The 13,399-nt window shown below is 42.2% G+C and overlaps 1 protein-coding gene across 3 annotated transcripts in view; it reads left to right on the forward strand.

The window, feature by feature from the left end:
• The window catches only part of COX10 (cytochrome c oxidase assembly factor heme A:farnesyltransferase COX10), a 95,744-nt gene that overhangs the window by 73,644 nt on the left and 8,701 nt on the right, over positions 1-13,399 (forward strand). For all 3 annotated transcript variants that reach the window (XM_085556871.1, XM_021539072.3, XM_085556870.1), the window contains one exon: positions 7,406-7,638. In XM_085556871.1, the coding sequence (XP_085412997.1) occupies positions 7,406-7,638 (233 nt within the window). The remainder of the gene's footprint in view (positions 1-7,405; positions 7,639-13,399) is intronic.

Genomic DNA, 13,399 nt, shown 5'->3' on the forward strand with positions numbered 1-13,399 from the left:
CCAGCCCCTCTGCCATAGGCAGGGATGCCACCCACTAGATCAGGTCATCATGTAACCACTTTGATTCAGAATCTTACATCTGAATGTGGATGTTTTTTTCTGTCAAGCATGTTCTCAGTCTGTCTTTAGAGCGCTTTGAGAGTTTTATCTAATTTTTTTGTAAAAAAAAATTAGAATCATTTTAGTAAAGTCATCAGCAATGAAGCTACTGATCCACTCAAGTTAATAGTGTTGTTACTATGATAGAACTGTTAGTAATGTTATTAGTGTTATTCCTATGATATAGCTTTTACAGCTGACAGTGGTCATGGATATGGTTTTCATTACTAAATTTATAAGTACACAGCCTGAAAGGATTTGTGTGGAAAGTTAAAATTTAATTTCAGATTTGGTAGATTGCCATCATTCAGCATTCTGCCATGATTACTGATTTCTTTTGAATGCTCTGGGCCTTACCTCAAACATAGAAACTGTGTGAGGCAATTTTTTAACCTTCCATCAAAAATAATTGCAGGGATGCTGCCATTGCTATTTGGGGCAGAATGTCTTTTCCAGCCTTCTAGCTCCTTTCTTGCAGTCAGATGAGTTGTTGGCACTCATGCCAACAGATGACCCCATTGCCAGTTCTGGGCATCTGTCCATCAGGGGAGGCCGAGCTGGAAATGACACAAATGCAGTCCAAATGGATGCTTGAAGGGGATGGGCCTCCATCCCCATTGCCTCAGCTGTGGTAGCAGGAAGGCTTGTTATAGTCTTCCTAACACCCTCGGCTCTTTTCTCTCTTCTCCAGATGGGATGGGGTTGCCTGCTCTAACTCCTGTTGTTGATGGCCTTTCCAGTTTTTCTGGTGGATCTCTAAAAGCTGCTGAGCAGAGTTCAGCAGTTCTTGGGTGCTGATCTTAAAGAAGATAAATATAAGTTTAAGAAAATACTTTTGGCTGATGCTCCTCCCACTGAAGGAGGTGATCAAGCCATAGGCCAGTACTCTAGGACAGTCATGCTGACCACAGGCACAGTTCCTGCCCTGGAACATGTTTTCAGCAACTTTTAGTGTTGCCTGGCTACAGGAATTGAGAAGATGCCAGGAGATGAGCAAAACGAAATCAGCAGCTAAGGATCAGTATGGTTTTATGTGTAGATGTAGGTAGAAATCTCCATGGACATCCTTTCCCCTCCATGACTGTGGGCTTCTGCAGCCAGATAAGCCATCAAAGGGGTGGTACTTGAACTTCTGTTTGCGTAACCTCTTACTGTTGTTGGAAAAGGGTGAAACCTTCAGACTGACGCTTTTGTCTGAATTTATAAGTGGCTTCAGAAGCCTTAAGAAATTACTGCTGACCTGGAAAAAATTAGGGAAAAGAGGAGGGGGCTTTCTCCAGCAGCTTTGTACTGATGAGTAGTCTGGGGACATTTTTAATACCTAGAGATCCCAGAAATAATAAGCAACTTATGATGCTTCCTCCTGAAATCTGATTTTAATTATTGTTTTGGAACAGCACTGGACTCATGTCTCATCTTGTGATGGTGAAATGTAGTTGCAGATGAGGATCACACTTGTGTTCTTTGTCTGCCAAAATACCTTCTCTTGAGCTCCTGCTATTTTCAGCCAATCTGTGCAGGAACCTGGTTCAGGTTGTCCCTCTTCTTATTACAACAAATTGTTTCGACATTATATGCAGATAGAATTTGCGCCCAGAGTAGAAATATTTAAATTAATTTAAGTCATCAGTCTCACCTCTGTTGTCTCAGCTTTGTTTACCTGCCACTGTGGAAGATGCTGAAGCCAGGGATAATTTAGTACCATTTCAGTGGGTGAGCAAGGGGAAGAACCACAGTGGTCTTACTGAATCTGTCTCTTAGATGACACAGAAAACTCACCAAAACCCAAACCCAGTTTTTGTCTCATCAAAAAGTAGGTAAATTGCAGTTTATTTAAAGGGCAGAGTCTGTGCAGAGTATTTGCTGTCACTGAAATCCCACACAGAGGAACACAAGGGTATGTATTTGCCTTCATTTGGATATGGAAATTACTCTAAATAAAGTTTCTTCTTATTCCACCCTCCTTGTCTCACAAGGCATTGCCTGGATTCTTCCTTCACTGTCCCTGTTCTGGTTATTTTAGAGCATCACCCTGCATTTGGCAGAACAGATCCATGGTCTTGTGGCGTGAGGGACAGTTGTCAATACTAATGAAATCTAACTCAGAATAATCAACTGGGAATTTAAATGTTCCAAATCCATTAAGGTACTAAATAAAAGACCATTGTTATTTGGGTTTTTTTTAGTTTACCCTTTTAGAAGTGGGGGACATGTCTATGAAGGATTTTTGACAGACAGGGAGAAGACAGGATTTATTACCTTTTGTATTAGGTTTTGAATCTCATATTCAAATATATGCACTTATACTTCACCTGCTCTTTATGTGTGTTTGGTATGCCCAGTTTCCCATTAACACATGGTCACAAATTAAGTTTCTTATGTGTTTACATAACATCTGAACATGAATGGTATAGTACTGCTGATTGAATGAATGCACCTATTCAGGATTTATATGTGCTTTGTGTCTGCACTTGTATGGGAGTGTCAATCTATTCACAGGAATAGATTAAAGCATTGGATGCTGATACAGGAATTTTCCATAATTTCAAGTATTCATAAGTTTTAAAAGGGAATTGTGTTTTGCTCTTCATTGGTTTTTGGTTTTTTTGTTTGTTTTGGTTTTTTTAATTCATTAAACTTTTGCCCCATTTTTAACACTGTTTTTTATATTGTAGTTTAAATTCTACTTTGACAGTCATCTTTACAAAATGTTTGGGCAAAGACAGCACAGAAAAGCCTGTGTAAGTGGTCCCACTGTTGATCATTATAGACATGAAGCTTGCTAATGCTGCTGTGAAATAGGCAAAATACTACATTAATTTTGTAGACGGGCAAATGCTTTAATTTGTTTTCATCTTTTAATTTTTCCAAATAAGGCTGTGAGTCAGTAAATACTATTATCCATGGTTCTGGATCCTCCTAAATAATTTATTTCCTGCACCTGTGTGCAAGCTCATTATTTGCGTATAACCAGAACATCTGTAGAGTGGCAACTAGTTTAGGGGATCTATTATTGCACATGAATTAAAATAGGCTGCTGCATCGTCCGAAGCGTCCTCATTCCTGTGGATGAGGGTCCACGTGGATATCTCATGGTCATGTATATAGGAGATACCTGAATAGTACCCATATGGAATTCCTCCTGCCTGTTCCCATTCCCAGCAGCCCTGGGTATCAATCTTTGCCCTGTCCTTGATCAATCCTCCCCAGCCCAACCAACACCTTATCTCCAGTGTTGAATGAGGAGAATGTGGGCCTCATCTTCCTCTTGCTTCTCATTCTCCTCTTAGATGCTCTCAGTGGAGTGTGACTGGGATGGGGCTATCTTGGGTGAACTCCCTGGGAAAAGAAATGGCAACACATTTCCTTTGCATCAGGAAAAGTTTGATTATTCACTAGTCAAGCTGAACTTTGAAAAAGCTTTTAGTTGAAGGTGGATGTCTTTTAGCACTTTTATTAGGTAGATTTTAGCATATTGGTTAAAGAAGAGAAGAGGGACAAGGCAAAACTACTAGGTTTTGGTTTGCCTTTAGGAGGTGCCCTGTGTGGTGACATATTGGGTGTTTTAGAGTTGAAATTTGAGGAGAACTCATTTGGCACTTGCAGTATTTTTCCAAAGCCTGATTTTAATCAGCCAAATAACTGAAACCAGCTCCTCCCAAGAATCCATCATAAAACCTAGTTTCTTACTCAAGATGTTTGCTTTCTGAGCTAGCTCCTTGGCCAGTTTTCCAATGGAAGATTGCCTTTTTTCCCATGGGAGTGATTCCCTCAGTAAACATGAACGCCCAAGTGAAATGAGGCATATGTACCAGCATCTGTCACCAGCCTGCACTTACTGCATGGGATGGTTTAAGGATGAAGAAAACCATCAGAGACCCCTCAGCCATTTTTGAGCACTGTGTGAGAATGCCATGGCATTGGGTTACCCAAGGCTGACATGGGCAGCATGGTGGCATGAGGCTGTAGTAGGAGGAACTATGAATATCAGGTGGTGGGGACATTCAGTGACAATTCAGTGTCTCAGCCTTTCTCCTGCCCCAGGACGAGATGCTGATCTCTTGTGGTCCCTTGATGAGATGTGGGGCAGCCTGGCAATGGAGAGAGCATCAAATCTGTGAACATCACTCCATCTACCTGAGTACTGACAAACAACATGAACATGCACATGCACACTGGTCCCTAGAAGATATAAACAAATAGAAATCAGAATATTATTTAATCCTGTGATTTAAACCTAGGCTCAGTCTTGTCTCCACATCTGCAGTGTCACTGAATCAGAAAGAGCATCACCAGTGACTGAAATCTCTCTGTTTTCCTCAAATATTGTCTTTTTCACAGTGAGTAGTTGCTTATACTTCTCCTAAACCTTATAAACATGACAAGTTTCCATGAGAGCGAGTTGAATTCTCTTCTACTTAATTTTTCACCCTGAAAGAAAAGTCCTGATTTCTCATTGCAGTGTCTATGTGAAGCCAAATAGCATTCTAAGAGTCAGAAATAGCAAAGCTGAGTCATCAGATCACAGTATGACTTTATAATCTCAGTTGGAGTTTTGGGAACAGGCCTTTGTAAGTCAGACAATTACTCTTCTTTGTTGAGGAAACACTAGACAGAAATAGAAAATATGGTGCTTTCAGGATGTCTGAAAGTAAAGTAGTTCAGCTGCTTAAGGAGAACCACCCCACTGACTTTATGCCCTCCCCTGAGAGCATTAGGACAATTATAGACGCTGATCAAACTGCCTCAAATTGCCCAGAGAAACTGTGGCTGCTCCACCCCTGGAAGTGTTCAAGACCAGCCTGGATGGGTCTTTGAGCAACCTGGTTTAGTGGAAGGTGTCCTTGCCTTTCAGAGAGGAGTTGAAACAAGGTGGGCTTTAATGTCCCTCTCAAGATAAACCATTCAGTGATTCTGTGGTTACATACTGTGCCTCCAGAAACTTCCCTTAAAGAGGCAAAAAGGAAGAAACTGAAAAACAAAAACGTGTTCTCATTCACCAGGATCACAGCAAATCTTTTGAAGGTCTCAGCCTCCTAACTTCACCCCTCTCTTTTGCTAAAGCCTTATTTTTTAAAGGTATTTTTCTGATCCATTGGTTGGAACTGAAGGCAGCAGACACCTGGGATCAGGGCTGGCACTGAGGGCTGTCAGTGCTGCAGGGAAACAACGAGGCAAAACAGGGTTCATCCATGCAGGAAGGCATTACACTCACACCCTTTGTCTTCCTGTCTGAGAAGAGACATGACGGGCTGGTGCCTGCTCATGGAGGGTAGTGTGCGTTTAAATTGGAAACATCTAGATAAGTCTTCACTCCTTGTTAGTGAGAAAAGTGCTCGTTGCAGTAGATCAAACTGTGCCCTCATTTATGTCTGCGAGCCCTACAGGGTGGATGTGGGCAGCCCAGCCTCATAGGATCACACTGGTCTTTTGTTGTCTCGAGAGTGAGTATTGTGTGAATTGGGTGTTTACTGTCTAACTGTATTTTATTCAATAATCAGTCAAGATAGATTTGTTTAACCAAGCCCAGTCAGACTTGCACTACAGGGGGGAAACATCTACGAAGTGCTCTGACATTTGTGGTCAGCATTGGGACCATTGGCAGTACAGATTGCGTTTTGCACAGGAGCAAAGGAGCTCCTGCACAGGAGCACCACAGGCTGCAGAACCAGAGGGCACAGCTCCGTATGGCTCCTTTCCTGAAAACAGCCTCAAATTTTATATGTCTCTTTGTCAGTGAAAGGCAGTGGCGTACCCTCCGTCGACTCCTGCTGTATTGGTAACAACAGGGCAGGTAATGCTGAGTAGAAATGTGTTCTGTGCACACTGTCTTACCTAAAATCTGTTGATGGTTTAGACAAGCTGAATAAAATTACTTTGCCAATTTAAATTGAAGGCAAATCTTTAGCATAAGATTTGCTCATTTTAGTTCTTCCAGGTATTTAGGATCTCTGTACTGCATTGGTCTAACAAATATCTTAAATATAAAAATTCGACTGGTAGGAAATATTGCTGATAAAACTCCCATAAAATTCGTCCCCACCAGCAATTTTTTCTCATTTGCTTATGAGGGTCAGAGTGGTGCTTGCAACACCTATTTTAGGGTTAAGGATTTGACCAGAGGGCAGAGTAGATTGTAGAACACAAAGGCTGCATGGTTTTCAGTTAGACAAAAGTTGTAAAGCTAAACTCCTTGCAGAGACCTTCATTGCAAGCACACATATTTCCTGGTTTTACATGGATGAGTGTGAGTGTATATTTAGCCACATGGGTTATTAAATACAACTAATGTAATGACATTTTCCTCCCTTCCAGAGGTTGCCCACACCACATTATTTCTTAGGAGCTTTTAGTTCCCTCTTCCTATTATACCAAACACATCAAACAAGCACACAAGAGGAGATCCCCACCAGCAGCAAACAGGTTGATCTGGCACAAGGAACCACAGCTAAAGCTTCCTCAAGGCTGTGGCATGTTTGTTGTGGAATTTATTAGCAGAAGTTTACATAGCTCTAGCCACTTTCTGACAGATTTTAATATGGGTTTCCAACCTTCAGCTCTCAACTGATGCGCAGTAGAAATGTGCAGTTAATTTACTCCACTCTTGTTTGCTGCTTTTGACCAAACCTAAAATATCTTCAGTTAATTTCAGTCATGCTTACAAAATAAGCCAGTTTTGATTCTGCTGCCAGCATTGTTTTGTACTCCCTCTGCGTAATACAGTGCATCGGATAAATGGGGGTGTAGAACATTCAGACTTTTTCCAGTAAAGTCAAAGAATACTTTATACCTATTAATGTAATTTCAAAATGATTGAAATGATTTTCTCATAAATGCTTATTCATTTTGTGTCTAACCGTCTTGTGTTTTGAAGGATCCGTTGCATAACTGCAATCAGTTAAAAATCTGCCAAAGTGCAAACCATTTCAATTTACTCTAAAGTCTGAGTGCTTTTTGCAGTGGTTTAAATTTACTAAAATTAAAATGAAGGAGGAAGATCTGCTGAAGGCAGCAGTTCTCCATAAGGGAGAACAGTTCTCCATTACTTGCAGAGCTTGAGTTTATTTGGTGAACAAAGTGATCACAAGATTAAGAATCACCTCCATTGCAGAGCTGTAGCAAGATTCTTCACGTCTTGGAAAGGCTTTTGTTAGGATGGGGGCTCAAACAGGAATATTTAGGATGGCTGAGTAAAACAATAACAAAAATTCAATCTTAATTTTGGAGGGGAGACCAAAGAGAGGGGACAACAGCCATTCTCTAAGGCCACCTCCTGTTCAGCATGTGTCACATGTCTTCCCCACAGCCCCCTGCTCGCTGTCTGCTTTGCTGCCTCCTGTGGAATCCCAGGAATTGCCCTGCTCACACTGGGAGTGAACCCTCTCACCGGGGCCCTGGGAGCCCTCAACATCTTCCTCTACACATGCTGTTACACACCCCTGAAGAGAATGAGCATCGCCAACACGTGGGTGGGAGCTGTTGTCGGGGCCATTCCCCCCATCATGGGCTGGACTGCAGCTACTGGGAGTCTGGATGCTGGTGAGTATAAAACCCTTTCATCAGGGCATTGTATAAAACCCTTTCATCAGAGTGGTTGTCTGGGTGGCTAAAAAACCTACTCTAAAGGCAGTAAACTTTGTTCTTTATGCTTCTTGATCTGACCAGGCCAGGTTGGACACAGCTTGCAGCAGCCAGGTTTAGCTGAAGGTGTCCCTGGCCATGGCAGGGGGTGGAAAGAGATGATCTTTAAGGTCCCTTCCAACCTAAACCGTTCTGTAATCCTGTGGTAAGCTTCAAAAGCAGTTAATTTTGGTAACATTCTCCTTACACAGCTATTTCAGGGCAAAACTGAGCTGATAAAGCAGCATGGCCTGTTGAAATATGTGTTCTGACCGTCTTAAAAAATACAGAAGGAAAATAGCATCTTTGGTGTTCACATAGGAGGAAATGTTACATAATTTCAGGATTCAAACCATGTTCAGGATTAAAACTATATCCAGTAAGATCCAGCTTGCAAGGGGCTTTCAGCTGGAAAATTCTTAGATGTGTTTTACTGTCTTTCCACAAGCCAGAAAATATCCTGGGAAGATTAATTTATTGGTGTATTTCTTAATTACCCATTGCTAAACTCTAAGTTACAAATGCTCCTTCCCTCCTCCTTGAAAAGCAAACCAAGATTTCTATTTTAGTAGCTGTGAACCATTTTTACATCCCTTGTAAAACACCGATCTCTTCAGCAACTCAACTTTGACACAATCTGGCATTGTTTTTCCTGCCAGTTAGAAACTTAAGAATCAAAGTGGTTCCTCAAACTTATAATCTGAAGCAACTAATGAAGTGCAATTAATAGGTCTGTTAAGAGCTGGTTTAGTGCAAACTCATCCCACAGGAGGGCATATTTAAGTCTTGAATAATAATTTCAATGAGGCTTTTAACCAGAAATTATCAGAATTTGTACAAAATCTGTTCTTTTTGCACTTTCATAATAAAAATCAGTCTGAGTTGGCTTTGTGTCCACATGTTCCCACACAGATCTAAATCAGAGCAAGGGTGGAAGGTGTTGTGGGTTTTTTTTCATTGTGTGCTGCTTCTATACAAATATTTGCTTCTCTGAAAGTTACTTAGACCTAGAAATTATATGTAAGAGTATGTATAGTGTCTTGTGTTAAGGACTGCATAACATAGTTAGCAGCTCTGTACTTTAGAAGAGAAGAGGGAACATGACAAAAAAGGCATTGAGGGGCTGGAGCGTTTCCACGGAAGGGAATGGAGCTGGGGAAAGGGCTGGAGCAGATGAGGGAGCTAGGTGTGGGGGCTCAGCCTGGAGAAAAGGAGGCTCAAGAGGGACCTCAAAGGAGGCTGACAGGAGGGGACAGCTAGGTGGGGGTCAGGCTCTGCTCCCAGGAAACAAGGGACAGGATGAGAGGAAACAGCCTTGAGTTGTGCCAGGAGAAGTTTGGAGTGGATATTAGGGAAAAAAATTCTTCACAGAAGGCTGGTCAGAGATTGGAGCAGACTGCCCAGGGTAGTGATCATCACCATTCCTGGAAGTGTTCAAAAAATGTGTGGATGTCATACCTGAGGACATGGTTTAATGGTGAACATGGTGGTGGTGCTGGAGTGATGGATGCACTTGATCTGGGGTTGTTTAGACTGGAGAAAAGGAGGCTCAGAGGTGAGCTTATCATTCCCTACAACTTCGTGAAAGGTGGCTGTAGTCGGGTTGGTCTCTTTCTCCAGGCAGCAACTAACAGAACCAGAGGACACAGTCTTAAGCTGTGCCAAGGGAAATAGAGTTGGATATTAGGAAAAAGCTTTTACAGAAAGGGTGATCAAATACTGGAATGGCCTGCCTGGGGAGGTGGTGGAGTCACCATCCCTGGATGTGTTCAAAAAAAGCCTAGACGTGGCACTCAGTGCCATGGTCTAGTTGAAGTGTTAGGGCTGGGTTGGAGTCAATGATCTTAAAGGTCTCTTCCAACCCAGTGATTCTGTGATTCTGTGTGTGATTCTGCATGATCAGAAAGGATGCTTCCAACCTTAACAATTCTGTAGAATCAACTTAAAACAAAATGTATATTCTGGCTACAGATACTTAAACCTTGACATTGTTTGGGGATTTCTGTGTTTGTTTTGCCCCTTTATTGCAGAGTTGGTGTCCAAGGATGACTCTCATGTGCCTGTGCTTCACCTTCACAGTTCAGCCTGGAGGAACTGGAGTGCAGAGCTGCATGTCTCCAAAAGCCCTTGCTGTAGAGGCCAGTGAAATCCCAGCATGCTAAATTGGCATGGATTGTCATTTTCTTTAATTTGTCAAATTGTTCTTTGAGAACTATTTCGCACAGAGGAAAGCTGTCCCTGTACAGCAGCAGAGAGTGCAGCAGGGAGCCCTACTGATGGCAAAGTAAGCTCTTCCTCTCTAACTTGCAACTAAAATGTGGTTATGTGTCCCTGTGCCTGCTCTGCTGTGGAGGGAATGATCCCTGGCAATGATGCCACCAGTGGAACATGATAACTTTAAACCACCCAAGCAGACTTTGTCAGAACACAGTAATCTGGTGCATAACTAGTGTGTTATGTATAGCTAAAACTTTTAAAATCACCTCCCAATCTGTGTCAGGGAGGTCAGGCGGCTTATTTAATAGAGAAAAAAATGTTATTGAGCTGATACTGGTGTTTGTAATGAAGCACACCTGGGGAAAATCCTGAAAACAGGAACTGGAATGTAGTATTTTAGTGCATTTCAGTATCAAATTAAAACAAAAAAAAAACCCAACACAAAACCTACAAGCACTTTTACCAAGAAAATAAATAACTAGAAGAAAATGATGGCATTGAAGACTATGATTTTCAGTGTTAAGCATTCTACTTTTGCAATAAGAGAGTTCAGTCCCTGGCAGCATTGTATCCATGCAGAATACAGGCATGCATCCATACACAATGTGCAGACCTATGTCCCTTCACTAACCAGCCTGGTCTCAGTTGTTGAACTCGTTAATAATGTGTAATTAGTGTGGAGACAACCTAGTTTTAGGTAGAGGTGTGAAAATGCCTTTGCACCTCATTTAAAAAAAATCATTCTACTCGATAACAAAGAGGAATGTGAAGGAAGGGAGGCAGAAAACTAATGAGAAGGAAAGTTCTCACCACTAAAGTGGTGGGTTTTTGAGTTTACATTTTCCTGTGGATTTTCTCTCCTTGTAACCTTCTCACAGCAGCCACATTGTTGTATGTGTTGCTGGTTATAGGGAAAACAATATTTAAGTGTAGCCTTTTCATTAGCATTTGTGGGGGGAGCTGTGTGTTAAACTGCCGTGCCTGCTCCCTTCAGGAGTTCCATGACATGGATGCTGTGAGGTATCTTGTCCTTTGGGGAGTTGGAGATGGTTCCTTAGAGAGCTGAAAATGGTTCCTCATTTTCAGTTCCAGAGCTAATAACAAAGTATCTCAGAGTGGAACAGCCTTGTTTTAATTTGCCTTCATTTTTTTTATGACTTTTAAAGATTAATAACCTTAGCAGTTTCTTGCACCAGAAAAAAATACTGTGTATTTACAGATAGAAATCTGGGACCCTCATATTTCCAGTGATGCAAACACTTGCTGTAATTTATAGAATAGTCATAGAATCATAGAATGACTTGGGTTCATAAGGAACTTTAAGGACCATCCTGTTCCAACCCCTTGACATGGGCAGGGACACCTTCCACTAGACCAGGATTCTCCAACCTGGCCCTGGACACTTGCAGTGATGGGGTAGTCACAGCTGCTCTGGGCAGCCTGTGCCAGAGCCTCACTGCCCTCTGAGCAATTTCTTACACTACAGATCTTTGCAGATCTCCTGGTACTTCCCAGGAAGGTTTGGTTCCATTTCTGCCCTAATAGGTAACTTTAACTGTATGCTCCTAAACCTGATTGAGCATCCTGCCCCCGTCCCTGGATTTTGTGCCAAAGTAATTTAGAGAAAACCTCCCATTTCAAAAGCAAAAGATAAGATTATCTCTGGGAAGATGTGGAATTCTTTGTTGTGGGTTTGGGGCGGGGGGGGGGGGGGGGGGGGGGTGTGCAGTTTGTGTTTTTTTAATGACAGCTGTTTGAAACTGATGAAAGATGGGGAATGTTAACATTTCCTCGCTGGGGGAGTGAGTGCAGGTGAGACAGCCAGAAGTGCAAGATAAATGTAATTTATCACATGGCTATCACTGCCACATATCTGGGATATTTATGCAGAGCTTAACTGTCAGCCTGTGATCTGCAGTAACACCTTTGCTTCCTTGAAAGCAGGTTTCATTGCTCCTTCTTGGGACTATTTGTTTCTGAAGAGATTTGTTTTCCTAGTAAATAATTCAAATCTAGTAAACCTTCAAATCATTTTGCAAAGGAAGGATTAGGAGGAAAATAATGACATTCACTTAAGTGATAGCAGAGAGACAGGAAGATAAGTCAAACTTGGCAGTGTCCCCTGTTCTGTGCCAGATCCCCCTTCTGCATGGGATCCGCAAGCAGAAGAGCTCCTGGCTGTGCCACAATGCTGCTGAGCTTGTGCACAGAAAGAAAGAAACAGAGCTGTTTATTTTGGTGTGTAAGTGTGCATACATGCTTTAAATTATCCTTACACTGCTTTTCTTTCTCTCCAGACTAATGTCCATTTAAACTTGTTATTTTTAGTTAACACAAAACTGAAGCTGGAGTAGATTCAAATGCCACAGCCCATTTTTTGCCTTGCATTTTCGTATCACAGCAGTCACATCATAGAAGGATTTGGATTGGAAAGGACCTTATAGATTATCTCATTCCAACTCCATGGGCAGGGGCACCTTCAATTAGACCAGGTTGCTCCAAGCCCCATCCAGCGTGGCCTTGGACACTTTCAGGGATGAGGCAGAAACAGGTTCTCTGGGCAGCCTTTGCCAGGGCCTCACCACCCTCACAGCCGGGAATTTCTTCCTAATATCAAATCTAAATTTCCTCTCTGTCAATTTGAACCCATTCCCCCTTGTCCTGTCACTACATTTTCTGATGTAGAGTTGTTCTCAGGCTTCCTTGTAGCCCCTTTGGATCCTGGAAGGTGCTGTGATGTCTCCATACAGCCTTCTTTTCTCCAGGGTGAACAGCCCCAATTCTCTCAGCCTGTCCCCACAGGGAAGATGCTTTAGTCTCCTTATCAACTTTGTGGACTCCTTTGGTCTTGCTCCAAAGGACAAGGTCCCATGTCCTTGTTATGCTGGGGTCCCAGGAACTTCTGTACTTCTTCCCCTGACCATGCTCTGCTCAGGCGCTGAAGGCTGGATTCCATCGGCAAGCAGGATTGGTGTCGAGGAGCAGAGCAATTTGGTGCCATGGAGTTCATACAAACCACCCAGTGAGATGGAAGTGACAAGCAGGGCTCCTCAATCTAATGTGCTTATCAGCTAAAGGGATTTATTCTGAATAGGTGGTGGCAGAGCAGATAAGGGCCCTGACAGTGCAGCAGACATTGCAGAGCCACAATGGCCCAGGAGCCATAGGTATTACTGCACCAAAGAATGTTTATCTAAAGAGACTGTTTAGTTTATCAGATGCTCCGTTCCTGGTCTCGATCCCCTGAAAGACATCTTGTACTGATTTTCATTCATTTTTGGAAATTTAAATAATTCCTCAGGGTATGGAATTTATAGACTCAGTATCAATTGTAATCATGTGGAGGCTGATTTTTAAATTGCCTTTACTTTGTAATTCAAATTGTGTTGTGTGGTAGACATTAATTATGTCAGCCAGCATCTATTTACAAAAGGGGATTTAAAAACGGGCAGTTCTTATCAGC

Source organism: Lonchura striata, chromosome 18 (genome assembly GCF_050655825.1).
Source record: "Lonchura striata isolate lonStrDom1 chromosome 18, ASM5065582v1, whole genome shotgun sequence".
Lineage (NCBI taxonomy): Eukaryota > Metazoa > Chordata > Aves > Passeriformes > Estrildidae > Lonchura > Lonchura striata.